A 17,251-nucleotide genomic window follows, 5' to 3' on the forward strand; every position below is an offset into this window, starting at 1 on the left:
TAATTGCAATTTATTTGCTTTTAGATTTTTGAAACCTTTCCCAAAATTGTGATTATAACAATAAAGATCAATAGAGAAGCTGTCACCATTTAAAACTGTAATTTAAAAATCTATCTAATATTCCCATTTGTTGAAAAAAACTGAAGACGCAATTATGAAAACATAGTTTATTTTCTCATTCAGACGTCTGTAGTTTATTTTTACAAAATAGCAGACAAAATTTGCTTTATAGTCATACATATCGAAATATATATATATATATATAGCACTTAAGTTATAAACATATAGCAAAATCAGCATCACTTAAACAGCAACCATGTTTTTCACATAATTAGGATTTCTCAGGAGATAAACATTGTTTCAGCTTGAATATGTAAATAGTCTTTGAGGCTTTATGTCAGCTAATATTTACAAAAGCTAGTCTAAAAACTACCACCACCTGCAAAAGTGATGAGCATTAAGACACAGTTTTGCTATCATGCCATAATAAAGACTGAAAATCATAGAAAGCCTGAGGAAACTAGTGACTTCATTGCAACTGCTGTAGCTGGAACTAATTAATTGTGATTTAAAGATGTATGCTGCTGCTGCTACTGCTGCTAAGTCGCTTCAGTCGTGTGCAACCCCATAGACGGCAGCCCACCAGGCTCCCCTGTCCCTGGGATTCTGCAGGCAAGAACACTGGAGTGGGTTGCCATTTCCTTCTCCAATGCATGGAAGTGAAAAGTGAAAGTGAAGTCGCTCAGTCGTGTCCGACTCTTAGCAACCCCATGGACTGCAGCCTACCAGGCTCCTCCGTCCATGGGATTTTCCAGGCAAGAGTACTGGAGTGGGGTGCCATTGCTATGAGAATCCAAAAGGATGCTTTTGAATCATCTGTTGTTGGTTTCTTTATGATCCAGCCATCTCTTAACCAGGTTAGATTATGCCCCCTGATCATCTAACTGTGATAAAGGGAAGCTGTATAGAGACTTTCTTCATCTCTGAAAAAAAAGAAACACAGCATAAATCAGTGTTTAAAAATTGTACTCAGAAAATACATATATTCATTGTACAACTTAATATCCAGGCTAGGAGTTATATCAATTTATAACATCATGCATGCCTTGAAAGTTGTACAAAATGCAAACACTAAGGTATAATTCATTGTCCTCATTTTACTGCTGTCTCAGTTATTGGAATAAAAAATAGTATTTATCATATATTTGTATTTGTTTATACTATATAAATTTATATTAAATTATAAGTTAATTAAACACATTTATATTTGTTTGTATCTTTAATAATCTACCTCTTTATCAAAAGGATTTGAGGTACCTACAACAAAAGGCATATATATATAATAAGATGGGTAAAACAGAAATTAAAAATCAGGACTATGGAAACAGGATAAAATATATTAAGGGCTTCCCAGGTGGCTCAGTGGTAAAGAATCCGCCTGGTGACTCGGGTTCAATCCATGGGTCAGGAAGATCGCTTGGAGAAGGAAATGGCAACCCACTCTAGTATTCTTGCCTGGGAAATCCATGGACAGAGGAGCCTGGTAGGCTACAGTCCATGGGGTCACGAAGAGTCGGACACGGCTGAACAACTAAACAACAACAAAATACATTAACCATCAGCAATGGTTAGTTGAACTGAGGACCAGTTTTGGCTGCAAGCTTTCTGGTAGCCAGGGCAAAAAAGAAAACACAGTAAGTTGTGTCATTCTAGGAATCATTAAAGGAAGAAGGAAATCGATTCTGTAAGACAAAGTTTTGCCTTAGTACCAAATTAAAGAACAAAGGGAAAAGTTCACATGAGACCTTTTTTAGGAAACATCTGGTAACCAATAATAGACAATGTCCTTGACAAATTTCATAAAGAACAGCATTTTACAAGCATTCTCTAGGACACTGCTTCCTCTGATGGTATCAACTAGAGGTCTACTTGGACACTCTCCAGAATTGCTTAGCTGGATAGTTATGCTATTAAAGCAAAGAAGTAAATGTTTTATAAATACCACAAACAAAAGCACTGCAACAGACAATGCTTTATACAGAATGCAGTAGCTCTGTTTACATGTTATACATTAAAAATGCCTTTCTAGCATTAAAATCTAGTTTTAAAGGCAAAAAAAGACAAGATGACCAAGCAAGGACATCTTAAGAGTAATTTACTCAGCCTCTGACATTTTTCCAGGGTATTTTTACCTGCTCTCTTCTTTCAGTTTCTTGGCTGCCTGTGTTGATAACTTAATCTGCAAGTCCAGCCTCTGCAGAAAATCTCTGGCTGATACTTCCTCAGGCTGCATGGGCTGAACATCCAATTCTTGAGGGCTGGGAGGAGAGATGTCTTCCCCAGCTGCTACCAGCTCCTCTTCATGAGAAAAACTATCAACAGTTTCATTTTCTGGAGAATCTACTGAGTTAAGTCCATTAAACAGCAAAGGCTTCTCTGATATAACTGGGATGTTCAAAGTTTTCTTCAGAAATATACAATCATTGGTAAACAGTTTATTTGCCCTTTTAATTTGTTCCATCTAAAATGTTTAAAAAAAAAAACAGTTACATATAAATAAATCCAAAAGTAGGGCTTATTACACAACATAAGCTAAAAATACTCATGAGCAAAATATACTTTCTCTGGATCTGAGATTCTTGATTCCCAGACACCCCCAGTTATTTCAAGAGATGCCAGAAAATTCTCTTTCACAATTTTATAAGAAGAAAGACTAACTTTTCCCCAGTTGTATTATTTCCCCTCTAAGACAGCTTCTACCAAGCAACTTAAATCCCTGAAGTTAAAAAATGTAGAATATTTAGCAATTATTTAATACATTTCAATCATATTTTAAGATTTCTATTATCGATTTAAACAAACTTCCCAGTGCAGTGATTTTCTTTATGGAGTGCTTCTCATCTCTAGAATTGTGTTTGGTAAATTTAATGGACACAGAAGGTGGTAAAGGAAGAAAGTACAAAAATTAGGAAGAATGGTGTAGGCTGCTGGGACTGCAGTCATTAAGGCCTCACGGAGAAGGTGGGGTTCTGATTTTGACTCTTTTGACTTTAGATGGGGGCTTGAAGAATGGGTAGAAGTGGTACAGGTAAGGAAAGAGGTAAGGAGCTCTTTACATGGAGTATCTTATTTTCTCTACCTTATGGATTAGGTACTTGAAAATCCACTTTACAAATAAAAGAAACAAAATAAGGAGATTATAATGCCATGGAATCATCATGTAATGGGGAGATGCAGAAGCCAGAATTTTATACAGGTTTCAAAACTTCAAACTCTTTCACAGCCTGTGAATTCCTCCAAACCAAAGAAATGGAGATGTAAGGTAGGGATGAAAGGGGAATTGGAATTTGTATGTGTTACCTCATTTAACCTTCCTAACAGTTCTGCAGTATTATCATCTCCTCTTTTACAAGTGGGGAAAGGGAGACTCAGGAGATTGAAGTGGCATGCCTAGGTCCCCAGATGCAGGTGGGTGCAGACAGCATCCTTGGCTGTGCTGGTGCAGAACTGTCACGAAGTTCCTGCTTAGGTTCATCACACCACACTACCATGCATCTGCAGACTTCTCCAGCCAACTAGCCTGGGAACTTGCACCATGCTAGTAGGCTCTCTGCATGCACTACACCATCTGATCTTGTGAGATATGTCAACAAGACAGCTTGGAATAATAGCTAAGCACACAGGCTTGGGGATGTGAAAGATCTGGTTTCAAATCCAGCTTTACCAACACAAACTGTCTGAACATAAATTTGTTACTTCTCTCATTATGCCTATTTCCTCGTGTATAAAACAGGTATCATCTACCCTTCACAGGGTAGTTGGAGGGATTAAATGGGAGTTTATGTGTAAATATGCATACAGGATAGAGACACAGATGTAAAGACATAGATGTGAAAGGGAGAGACAATTTAGCAGTAAATGGTACTTACTTTCCATTCTCCTATGAAGAAATTAAGGCACAAGAGATGACTGATCTGACCAAGTGTCCATGGTTCTGTATAAGCCAGAATTTCTATCTGACTCTGAAGTCCATACAACACCAAGATTAAAGTACATGACTAACGGAACCCAATTCTGGGATCCTTTAATGCCAAATCGATTGAGTGAAAGAATTAGATTTCTACTTCAAAGCGCCTGAAAAAATAAGTCAAATAAAATGCACCCTGTTCCTCCTGCTTTCTAACTATAAGCTGAATCCACAAAATAGCACATTCAATGCTATCTTTTATTTTTTGTGTAGGATGGTCGTTTATGTTCTAGTTTCTAGCTAAAGGAGAGAAGGCAAGGGTGAGAAAGAAATATGCAGATACATTTTAGAGACAAAATTAAAATCTCAGAATCATTAAGTGTCTCTGGTCTAGTTTAGGCTTAGATTTGAAGCACTTAAAGAACTTGAAACTGTGTCCAGAGCAGGTTCAGGTATATCCTAGTCTGCCTTTAGGGCCTCTTGTTTTCACCACATCTTCCATCTCTCTTAGTACAAGGGCTCCCGAGGACACTGAGCCCTCTCCTGGCTCCAGGGTGAACACATGACTCATTCCTGCCCTTTGAAGCATCACGGTCCCCAAGCTGTCCTGACAGGTCACAGTCCCACCTCAGAACAATTCAGAGATGCAAGGAGACTTCTGCTGGGTCTGGGAGGTGAAGGACTTCTATTTTTCCTTCGAGAAAGAGATGGGTCTGTTGCTGCTGGCAGCCATCCTTTACCACAAGGAACTTAACTACAAGGTCACCTTGGAGGAGATCCATTAGAGTGCTGAACCAAAGCCTGAAGCCCAAATACCCCCATGACCTCCAGTTCCAGTAATAAGCCGGTAAAGGCCACATTTTGGGTTGTTGTTTTTTTTTTTTTGCTTAGTTCAATTTGAGTTTTCTGTCACTTATAAATGCAAGAACCTCATTGATACAGCGCCCATTGAAATACTTATTGGCAGAGGCCTACAATTGCTAATAGTCACTGTGATCTGGAAATAATGATGGAAGGCAGAAACAGCTGGGAACACCAGGATCTGGTTGTTGAGGATGGGCTGGGAACATCAACCATAAACTGTGAATTCCCTCAGGACAAGACCTGTTATTTCTACAGCTTCCCAGGTCGAGCAAAGATATATACACTAAGTGCTTAGGATGGATGGATTAATAATTAACATAGGTCAGAGAAACTGGAGGATGAAATGGCAACCCACTCCCATATTCTTGCCTAGAGAATTCCATGGGCAGAGGAGCCTGGTGGGTTACAGTCCATGGGGTCACAAAAAGTTGGACATGACTAACCATGCACGCACATGTGCAGAGAAATAGGCCTAAAAGATGAACCAGAGAAGTAACCAGAAAGCAGTAGTAAGTTACCTATTGTGTTGGTTTTTCTCCCTTTAAACCCACCCTCAGCTTCCAATCCATACCCCAGTCTTCTTGAGCCTGTTCTGACCCCAGGAGGCTGACCTCATCAGAATTGCACTTCCCAAGGCCCCTTGTTCTTAGAATTCCAGTTGGTGTTCCAAAAGAAGGCCACCAGCAGCATGGCCACACCATGACTCTGATACCTGCATCCCTCTGTGGCAGAGTTCCTGCCTGGAGTCCCGTTGTCCACTCCTCCCACTCTCCTCAGTTTCGGGTACCACACTCCTTCCCCTGGCCCTCAGGCCTAGGAGTAATGTCTCCCTGCTATTGCTCGTCTTCACCATCCCTTAATCCTATTCCCACTTCTACAAATGTCTCTGCATTAAACCCTCAAGGGCCACACGCTTGGAGTACGCTAGCTGTGGTCTTTGGGGACTCTGATACAGCTATCGCTTAGAGCAAGAAAGGCCATCATAGCCAGGCAAGGGAATGATGACAGGAAGCACAAGACAAGGGACTGAGTCCACAGCTGGGTAAAGCCAGGGAGTCCCCAGGGAGTGAGGGCTGGGCCCCCAGCTCTCGTGCATGCCACTGTACCATTGACGCAATAATAGAACAGCCTCTTTTAACAAGTCTATGAGCTTCTCCAGGTCAGGGACTGCTTCACCTCCATTTCAGCATTGCGAGCAAGTATTTAAGTTATATGTCAAGTCTGATGATCTAGATTCTAAGATGACACACAGATGCCAGCATCAAGAACATCAGCAACATCCACAATTGGCATTAAGGTGGGAACCAATCTAAAGACGGGCAGATTTGAAACTGAAGGTGAAAACAGATAAATGAGGTTAATATAAGGTTGCAAGCAGAAACAAGGGCTCTGGCTTTACTATTTTCTAATCATTCCCTATGTCTGTTTTCTTTTCTGTAAATTAAGGAAAATAATAGTACTTTATACAATATGATTATTATGACAATTAAATGGGTTAATTCATGTAAAACATTTACAACAATGCATGGCACACAGGAAGCACTTAAAAATGCTAGCAACTATCATTAAATTTGGTTAAAACTGAGAAAGCAACAAGGGCAGATCCTAACATGTATTCAGCAAATGAAAAGGAGGTAGGAATTTTCTCTCAATAAAAAATACTTCTCCCACAAAGTAAAAATATATAAAGAAAATTTCATATAAACAATCCCAGATGAATAACATGTTGTCACTGCCCCAAGGTAACAGCATTAAGTTTTTTTCTTTTTAAAAGCTATTTAATTTGATCTTAACTTGTTCTTTTTCACAAGTATAGGCTCCAGACTCTGTAACCAATAGTAAAGTTAAGGAATGAAGAAGTCAGGGGAAACAAAAAAGGATTCTTGCCAGAGAGAGTAGTTACAAGGCCCCAGCTGAAATTTCACGGCTGAAATGTAGAGAGTAAAGAGCAAGCTGTAGGCCACTCATATAATAAATAAAATTTGGATTTTATTTTAAATGTGATGGGAAGCCATTGAAGGGTGTGTGGAGGAAGTGAGTGGAATGATTTGAAGATCATCCCACTTTATGGAAAATGGATTGGTTAAGAAAGAGGTGTTAGTTGAAACAGGAAGCCCAGTTACAGAAGAAACTGCAGTAGCACAGAAAAGAGATATAAATACTCCCAAACAGTGAAATATTTTAATTTGCTTTGGAATGTTTTATACTTTCATCTGAACTTAGATGGGTCTAAGGTTCTGGGAATTTCACCTCACATAAAACTAAGAAAAGTCACGATCCAATCCGAGAAGAGCTGAAAAACTCTACACCTTTCCCACCTGCCCTCCTTCAGTATTTCCAACTACCCAATGAACGCTGAAAATAGAAAGTGTGACCTTTTCAGAGTAATGCAGAACAACCCTTTGTTTCCTGAGGGCAGATGACTAGGCGGGGGAGATACAGCAGCCAAATGTTTTCATTTTAAAAGTCTTTCCTAATCAGGACTGAGTAGCATGACTCAGTGAAATTTACCATCTGCTCGCTAAGAAACAGATTATGGAATAATCGAGTAAGAGCTGACAGGACAGCCCCAAGGACCACTGTGGTAAAATCAGATGGAACAAATCTATCAACAACTTGTTTAAAATGACTCCCCTGTAAATACACGGTGCAAAGGTGAATTCACTCTGAATTCACAAAATGTCTCCCGAAAAGTGATCTCAGTAGCTGCTGTTGGGCCTGAACAAGAACTCTCCCCAAAGGCTATTTTGGATCAGCTTCATCAGGCCACCTACCTAACTGGAGATGCAATATTCAAAGCTTCTTTTTCTTCCTCTCCATTCATTTAAAAGGAAAAAAAAAAACAAACCCTCCCAAAACATTTCAGGATACATAATAAACATTTAACACAGCACTGTGTCATTTATGGAATATTTTCATATACACTCAACTCTCATTTGATTATTATTATCATTATAGGAAAACAAGACTTAAATGTTAAAAGGATTCTCTCAAGATCATTTCCTAGTGAGTGCTGGATTCAACCTCCTCACCTGGCTGTCTCCTATTAAATTCTAAGGGTTAGTGATGATCAAACTTCTCCTTTGCCATAGGCTAATAAGGAAAAGAATTTATTTCTTCTCCATGTTATCTCAGAATAATATATGAGATCCCATTTATGAAATGTCCAGAAAAGGCAAACCTAGAGATTAGAAAGCAGACTCATGGTTATCTGGGATGACGGAAGGGAGGTGATGGAAATGTTCTAAAATTGGGCTGTGGTGACGGCTGGAAGACCAGAGGCAGATGGGCACCCCAGAGTAAAGCAATTGGAGATTCATTCTCTATTGATGCAAACTCGAAGACAAGAATAGCAGGACAATTAAGGGGAGGAGGCTGGGCCCTGCTCAGACCACATATTTCTCGAAGCCAGGAGACTTCCCTGACCATACATGCGCAGAAAGGCTCCTTGGAGGCCAAAGGAGAATTCTGTCAAGGGATGTTCTACCCGGACACCTTTTGGGTAGAATCCATCCTGGCTAAGCGATGTGTGCACACACATCGGTGGATCCTGAGATACACCAAATATGGACTGTGAACCAGACAGATCAAAATGATTGGCCAAAGGAAAACTGGAGAAAAGGCCCAAAAAAATAATTCAAACTGCCACGAGGGCACAACTCAGGGACTCTCCCTCTGAATCTGCCCATGTGTCTATCCACACATACTGTACTCTTTTTTCCCTCCTAATAAATACTTTACTTGCCTCAGTACTTTCTGTCTCTGTGGAAATTCTTTTCTGCAAAGCCGAAGGGTCAGGGCCTTGTCTCTGCCCACTGGTCCAGTAGCTAAGATCTGGTGCCTTCACTGCCGTGACCCGGCCTCAATCTCTGACTGGGAACCTAAGCCCCACTCCAAGCCACTGCAGGCTGAGGCCACCCGAGATCAGCTGCACAACTCTTGAAAAATCCTTGAATTGTACACTTAATATGGGTGAATTCTATAGTATATAAATTATACTTTGATAAAGTTGGTTTTAAATAAAAAAGGCATGAGAATCTATTAAACCCTAAAGCTACTAAGGGCTACCTTAGTACCATACCTCTTACAACAGGCAATACCATTTATTTATGGTTCTCTCCCCTTTGACCAGCAAAGTCAACAATTTCCAGTAACAGCAGAAGGGACTAAAGTTCTAAACACAAAAGATTTACATACATTTACATTTCTAACTCACCGCACTTGTTCCCCCTAAAATGAAAATCATTTCACCTTTTCTCAGCAAGGTGACTTCTGATAGGAGAAGTGTGAAAAAGCAAGTGGGCTCAACAGCTCATTGGAAGACAAAGAGAAGACCCTAGGAATAAAACTGGACAGGAAGTGACTCTGGACACAGGGTGGGGGGTTGGCACAACTGTCTGGAGAGGGTAGAGGTCAGGGAAGTTGTGAGGGGGTAAACAAAAAAGACAAAGTGTGTGCAAATAATAGCTTCCCTTGCTGCCCCTCACTCACTTTCTAGTTATACACAGGGCTTCTAAACAAAAAGTTCCCGGCAGCTGCCCGATTGGTCAGTTCCCTTCACAGGCTTGCCCCCAATGAAAGGAACTGGCATCACCAAAAAAGCTGTAGCAAAATATAGAATACTGGGTTAGGGGAAGGGACTTAATGTCTCAGTGCAGATAAGCACAGCCCGGGAAATTCCAGCCCCAGCAAGTCTGTCTGAGATCTGAACTATATATATATATATATATTTTTTTTTTTTTTAAGAATACTGGAGTGGGTTGCCATTTCCTTCTCCAGGGGATCTTCCCAGCCCAGGGATCGAACCCGGGTTTCCCCACATTGGAGGCAGACGCTTTAACCTCTGAGCCACCAGGGAAGCCCTGAACTATATTTAATAGCTTCTTGATTCATCCCCAGTAGTTTCAGTTTCCCTCACTGAGGTCTTCCATGGCCACACCATTTAAAATTGCAGCCACAGCCACCAGCCTAATCTCCTTTCCCTGCTTAATTTTTTTTTTTATTTTGCTTGTCAGTACCTGACATATTAATATACTTTGTTTACTTACTGTCTCCACTGACTAAAATATAAGCTCCATGAGGATAAGAACTTTTAGTTATTCACTAGTGTATCACCAGAAAGGTAGAAGCTGGAGGGAAAAAAAAAAATTCTGATGAATGATAAACACTGCTGAGAAAGCAAAACAGGAAAGAGAGGAAGGGCACTGAGGTGAAGGAAGGTTGCAATTTGACATGGAGTGGCCTGGAAGGCCTCAAGGAGGAGATATTTAAACAAAGACTTGAAGGCAATGAGAGAGCAGGTCACAAAGCCAATATCAGCCACATGATTTGCAGGTCCCAAGGTGGCTTAGCTGGTAAAGAATTCACCTGCAATGCAGGAAACATGGGTTCGATTCCTGTGTTGGGAAGATCCCCTGGAGAAGGAAATGGCACTCCAGTATTCTTGCCTGGAGAATCCCATGGACTGAGGAGTCTGGCAGACCACAGTCCAGAGAGTCGCAAAGAGTCTGACACGACTGAAGCGACTGAGCACACACGCACAAGGAAAGTGAAAATGTGGGGCCACTGTTAACAAATTATTAAACATTTAAAGACAGCAACAGCAGAGAATTAACTGCAGGATTCCTCTAAGCATGGGGTTTATGTGACTGCACAGCTCCCCCAGCTATGACATGGCCCTGCACACAGCTATCAGGGAAAGTGCTCCCCACAGATGGATGGAACAGCAAGTTCAAAGATCCCAAGAAGGGACAGTGTATTTTGAATGAGAAAAGGGGCCATGCTTATAAAACAGGAACATTCCTGGGCTCCTTTACTGGATATTCTGATCCAGTAGGTTTGAGGTAAGCTCTAAATCTCCAATTTCTCATCACCTACTCCTTTAAGCAATTTAATTTAAATACGATGTGGGTGATCTTGGCAATCAATATGAGAAACTTAACTAACTCAACTTCTTTCTGTTTAATTGAGGAAGAAAAACCTTTCTGCCTTTTTAACTTCCACATAAAACCAATTTTCAATGAATAAATCCAATTAACATCTAGTTAATAACTGCAGTAATATCACTTCACTGTTATGGTGAGTATCTGCACTTTTACTAGTTCTGTATAACCAGTGGGAAGAGTCTCTAAAAATTTTATCAACTGGAGTTCAAAGTCCAAAATAAATGAGAACCATTGGTACTCAACCAAGAGGGAGGGTTTCTCAGGGAATATGTCGATGAATTTCTAGATGGGAGTGGGTGGGGGGGTGCTAGTGGCATTTACTGGGCAGAGAACAGAGATGCTGCTAAACATCCTACAATGCACAGAACAGTCCCCTGAGACAAAGAATTATCCAGTCCCTAGTATCTATAGGGGTGCAGTTGAGAAACACTAAAATAGATTGTGGTTACAGATTATAGTTCCCAATTCACTATATTTGAGCTTAACATCATACAATTAAGTCTTTATAAAGGTAATAAAAATCTGACTTATACTTTAATAAGAAGCGATGATAAAGTTATCAAGAACAGGCTCTACATCAGCGAAACCAGGGATTAGAAAGCATTTGATCAAAGGTGGAGAACTGCAGTGAACAGATGTTCAGGAGCTCTGAGCAACCCAAATGGAATCATGGAGGGCAATGAGGAGCAGAGAGACTGCTGTGGGTAGGGGCCAGGGAAATGACATTCTCTGGATATCTTGGATTCCTAGGTACAGTGAGCCTGGCCTAGTATTGAATAGAAAAGATGCACAGAAACCACAGAGAAAAGACCGTCTTTCTGGAGGAATCAAAAGGAGCAAGATAGCTCTTGATAAGACTAGGATAAAAATAAGGATGGAAATCAGAAGTAATACCTAGAGCAAAGCAAATGTTTTATCACTGTGCTAATTCAAGCTAATCTCAATGAATAAGCATTGGAATATTGGAATGGAATACTGGAAAATATCCTTACCTCTCATCTGTAAAAAGGAGATTAATTACACCTATCTCCAAGCCTTAGTGGGAAAATCAAACTGAGTAAGAACAAGATGGTACAGGACAAATGCAATGCCTGGCACACAGCAGGCCCTCAGCAGAAGGTGTAGCTACTGATAACTTCCTAATGCTTCTTCTGGCTCTGACTCAAACCAGTCCCCATGAATGCAAATATAAGGACTGAAGTTCTATGTTCACATTTAGAAACTCCCAAGCGGGCGGAATAGGACAAACCACGGCACGAAATCCTCGGTACATGTCTGCACAGCAAGATCCCTGCTCTCAGACTGTTTAAATGACAGTAGGACCTGCCAGGTAAACACACACCAGCTTGGGTGTGCAAACGAGATGACTCAGTCTCTGTCCCTGGTGAAGAGCCAGAAAGAGTTTCACTTGCAGAGAAAGATAAAGACAAGATCACCTTTCTTCCTATTGCTGTCTCAGGTGCTTCATGGAAGAACAGTGAAAACTGATAACAGAACTCATATGTAAAAAGGCTATCACATAGTTCAGAGTTAATTATAAGTAATTTTAATGAAAAATATGCTCCCTCGGGTTTCCATGTTCTTCCCAGAGGTGTAATGCAATAGGCCCAAGGCACAGGCACACCTGCACTTATAAATTTATAATACACACAGCTCTCCAGCTCACCTGGACCACATTCTTGGCCACTGCTTAGCGACAGGTGTCACATTCACAGTTGCCAGTGAGCCCAGGAGTGTAATTTCACTTCTAAATAAAGAAGCATAATCAATAGAACCAGAATCATCCGGCGGGAACAACTGTACCCTTCCTGACTCATCATAGTGCTTGTTTACCCAGAAAACAAAATTATCTGCCCAAACCCATACATCAGTTCGGCTTTCAGGAAATATTACATAGCAGTATGACCCGGAATGAAAATCGGGCGAATGTGGGTCCAGGTGGTGCCGATGCCCTGGTCCTCTTTGGCCTTCCTCACGCGGCGAATCCTATCTGAGTGTGGGCAGGGCATCGGGAACTCGATGCGCCCACCCGGGAGAGCCTTCCGTCGCTGTCCCGGCAGCGGGCGCTGGGCGAGCGGCTCGAGGCCGAGCCGCCGGGGGCTGCTGGCTGCTCCTCGACGCCCGGCCCCTCGCGCGCCCCGCCCCGAGCCGCTGCGCCCCCTCCCGCGGCCGCCAGCCCTGCTCACCGAGACTCCGTACTTGAGCGCGATGCCCTGCAGCGTGTCGCCGGCGCGGACCCGGTGCTCCACATGGCGCTCGATGACGCCGGCGCCCAGCGGCGCCCGCACGCTGGCCGTGCTACCGTACGAGCGGGTCTTGGTGCGTGCCAGGCTCAGCGACAGCTCGGCCTCCTCGGCCTCGGAGCCCAAACGCGAGTGCGGCGGCGGCGGCGAGGGGGCTGAGGGCCGGGGCGCACGGGGGCCGCCTGCCCGCAGGGACGGAGCGGGCGAGGAATCCGCCATGGGTCCTGCGGAGGCCGCCGGGTCGGGAAGCTCGCCAAAGGGGCGGCGCCTCGTCCGCCGCCACCTCCTCTTCCTCCTCACAGGGGCTGCGGAGGGCCGTTCCGCGGGGGCGGCGGGCTGGAGGCCTAGGTGGGAAGATACGGGCCCGCCATGGTGGCCGCCCGCTCCTCCGCGTCCGCCTTTCCAGGCGCACCTGCAGGAGGGAGAGCGAAACGAGCTCCGGCTGCTGCCCCGCGGACCGCTCGGCTCCACCCTGCCCACCCGACTGGCCCCGCGGTGCGACAGGCGGAGAGCGCTAAGGCTCCCGGCAGTGTAGCCACTGGGGCCCCATAGACGCCCTCGGTCCCGAGGTGGAATCCCGCGCCGGGCCGACAGAGCCCCACTCTGCCCAAAGCAAAACACCAAAGCTTTGCTCTGCTCCTTTATTGATTCCATAGCAGGCTTTAGCTTTCTTATATCTTCAACTTCTCCCAGCCCCCATTACCCCAGGACCTCACAGAAAAATTAAGACCATTAAACACACATAATTTCTCCAGGCCCATCTCAACAGCCTTTCAGGGTTCGGTGCCCTCAACACTCGGGGGAGGATAGTGCTTCTAAGGCCTGGTGTGACCTCTAAACCCTTCACTCGTTCTGGTTTCACTCTTCACTGCACACCAGTGCCAATTTTAGTTCTGCGCTGCCTTGCAAGTCTGCCTAGCTACAGTCCATTCTCTTGGCTCACTACTTAGAATTTACCACCTGTCCGCTGTTTTTTCTTATCATTTTCCTCCTTAATACCCTGAAATCATGACTCCCCAAAGTTTTATCATTAACTTCACCTCTTATCTGTATTGTTTATCTGAACACCCTCTCCTCAACTTTCTGCCTTCTGATAGTATACTACACAGAGTGGGTGGACGTTTATTAGAATCTAGCACTCGGATTCTGTTGTACTCTGGACAGCTCTTCAAGAGGAGGTACCCTATTGGCAGATTAGGAGACTGGAGATTTGATTCATTGGCTGAAGTTTCGATATGTGACTGTGCTGGACAGAGACAAAGGAATTCGAGTTCAGAAGACAGGATAAGAGATGGGGAGGAACAAGTGGTCCCCGAATCACCACCCCACTCAAAAATTCTTCAATGATTTCCTATGGACAGTAGTATTTATATAACTCACATTGGCACTCAACTCCTTTTTTCCATTTTTATTGTTCACGCTCCGGCCATACCCCATCTACAACTCATCCTGCAAACTCCATATGCTCCCTCCAGACAGAAGCACTTGAACTTGCCCCTCCTTCTTACCTTCATGCCTGGCATATGCTATACCCTATGCTTGTAACCCTTCTCCAGTCTCTCTGTTTACATTTAAGAAAAATTTAAGGTCCATCCCAAATGATACATCCCAAAATGAGATCTTTCCTGATTCTTCCCACCTGTACCTGCCCCCCAAATGCCCACTTGTTACTGTTTCTCCACTGAACTCCAAGGTGGTTTGTACCTCTTGCTTAGCATTTAACTTGTGTTTTGTGTCCTCCACTTGTCTTATTTCTTCTATACATACTCTTGAGAGGTAAAACTAGATCTTATTTATCCTTTTTAGCTTCAGCAGTGTGCACTTAGCTCAGTGCCTTGAATAAAGCATCAAAAGTATTGATAGTTGAATTGAGGTGGAGTAAAAAGATCCTGAAAGCTGTTTTAGGTTATTTAGCAAAAGTCTTCTATGGATGAACTTGAACTCTTGGGTGGTATCCAGAGTGCCCATCCCAGGACCTAAGAAAGAGGCAGAATGTAAAGGAGATCAAAGTGTTCCAAAATATAAAGGAGATCGGGTAATATTTCAAGAAAACAGGAGAAATTGACCTCCAAGTTGAAGTCTAGTAGAGAGGCTGCATAGAGCATATCTTCCACTAAAGAAAAGTTTACTGAAAAACCGGAAGTCTTTATTTGAAGATTAATGAACTGGGTTCTATCAGTATTATTAGATGTTCTTTGGAAAGGGTTCCATGATCAATTACTTGAGGAAACACTGCAATCTCTATTTGCCTTTTGGAGAGTCACAATGCACATTAGAATACTTAAGGCTCTAGAAGGTCCTGAAGTGAAATAAGCAATTGAATTTTGCTTGACACTCTACTTCTCAAACTCATTTGACCATGGAACCCCCTTTTTTCCCTCAGAATTTCTACAGTTTTGGAAGTGCTGATATAAAGTGGGGAAAGACAGGCCTAAATAAGGAAACAGGAAAATGACTTTGAGAATCAGAGATTCCCAAAAGATGGAACAGTACACATAAAGGGGCAGAAAATGATCACTGAATTGCTTCATAAAATGACCAAGTCCTCTGTATAAGTGCAGGGGAAAAGTTAACACCAAAAATGTATAAAGATCCATAAGCCATCCCACTTCTCTCTTATCAGAACTAATTTATAAGCTGTCCCTAGTTATTTTCAATTTTTCCAGCCTTAAGAAATCCCAAGTCATAAAACACCTTCAAAACAGTTGTAAAATGGTCTGAAATAAATTCAACACAATTCTCAGGATTTTCTCCATGATTCCTTTTTGTGATCAAAAAGCTAGAGTTTCCTCTGAAAGTGAAAGTTGCTCAGTCGTGTCTAGCTCTTTGTGATCCCAGGGACTGTATAGTCCATGGAATTTGCCAGGGCAGAATACTGGAGTGGGTAGCCCTTCCCTTCTCCAGGAGATCTTCCCAACACAGAGATTGAACCCAGATCTCCCTCATTTCAGGCAGATTCTTACCAGTTGAGCCACCAGGGAAGCCCCTTTAGCTACAAGTCTCATCTAGAAGCCCCTCTAGAAGTTTCCTCTAGTTCTCAGAAATTAATCAGCTTGAATCAATGCTTTTTTGAAATTATTTCGTTAGAGTTCTTCGTGAGTTGTTTTTTTCCTACATAGATTTGCACTGTTTCCAAATAACTAGTCTTCCTGTGAATTTTATACTGATTTCTCCCTAATCCAAAGTTAAACATCTACATTTGCAGCTCAGATTGAATTTTTTGCATATATATATATATATTTTTTCCTTCTTCAACTAGAACTTCAAAATTAGTTTTATGTATATCTGCCTACAACACAGAACAAACCTCATCACTAGTGGTGAAACATCAGAAGTACTTCCTTTGAGAACAAGAATAAGAAAAGGAAGGCTTCTGTCACTGCTTCTATTTAATTTTGTTTTGGAAATCCTAGCCAATGCAATAACAAAAAGAGGGAGAAAGGGAAATGAAGATTTAAAAAAAAAAATAAACTGTTATTAACTGATCATAAACAATACTAAAATATTTACAGGTAATACAGATAATGTCTAAAATTGGAACTGTTCAAACTATAAGACAGATCATTATGCAATTACCAATTGAATCAAACAATCAGAAAATATAATTGTGGAAAGATATCTTTTTAGATACCAAAAGAAAAGTTAGGAATAAACTTAATAAAAGAGAAGCAAGCTTTATATGGAAAAAATTATTACATTTTATTAAAGGACATAAAATAAGATGTAAACAAAAACAGATATTCCATGCTTATGGATGGGAAGATACAAAATAATGAAAAATTTCATTTCTTTCCCAAACTAATACATAAATACTTTGAAATTCCAAACAAAATTCCTATAGGATTCTTCAAAGGGCATGGCAGGCTTATCCTAAAATTCATATAGGAGATAAAGGGTTAAGAAGAGCCAAGACTTTCCTGAAGAAGAATGAGGAAGGGAGACTTAACTTCACAATCATCAAGAGTTATAACAAAGGGATGAGAATTAAACCATTACAGTAGTGATGCTGGGAAAGACCAATGTAACAAAGGGACATCAAAAAAAATCCCAGAAGCAGACCCACACATATCAGAGAAATGAACCTATGTTCAAAAATGCTGCTGCCACAGTTAATTATCCTTGTGGAAAAAAATTAGATTTCTTCCTTATATCATATGCCAAAATCAGTTGTACATTGAGTAAACATATAATTGGGAAAAGCAAACTTTAAAACGTTTATAATATCTTTATAC

The 17,251-nt window shown here is 41.8% G+C and overlaps 1 protein-coding gene across 6 annotated transcripts in view; it reads right to left on the minus strand.

The window, feature by feature from the left end:
- Positions 1-719: 719 nt before the first annotated feature.
- LYSMD2 (LysM domain containing 2) overlaps positions 720-17,251 on the minus strand; it is a 41,552-nt gene continuing 25,020 nt past the window's right edge. For 2 of the 6 annotated variants that reach the window (XM_044925014.1, XM_044925013.1), the window contains exons 2-4: positions 12,963-13,431; positions 2,193-2,521; positions 720-983 (exon numbers count right to left, since the gene is read on the minus strand). In XM_044925014.1, the coding sequence (XP_044780949.1) occupies positions 941-983; positions 2,193-2,521; positions 12,963-13,238 (648 nt within the window). In that variant the 5' untranslated portion in view covers positions 13,239-13,431 and the 3' untranslated portion in view covers positions 720-940. Of the gene's footprint in view, positions 984-2,192; positions 2,522-12,962; positions 13,749-17,251 lie in introns of those variants that run through there. The other 4 variants (XM_006050772.3, XM_025295593.2, XM_025295594.2 and 1 more) reach the window with 4 other exon arrangements.

This window comes from Bubalus bubalis, chromosome 11 (genome assembly GCF_019923935.1).
Source record: "Bubalus bubalis isolate 160015118507 breed Murrah chromosome 11, NDDB_SH_1, whole genome shotgun sequence".
NCBI classification, from domain to species: Eukaryota; Metazoa; Chordata; class Mammalia; order Artiodactyla; family Bovidae; genus Bubalus; species Bubalus bubalis.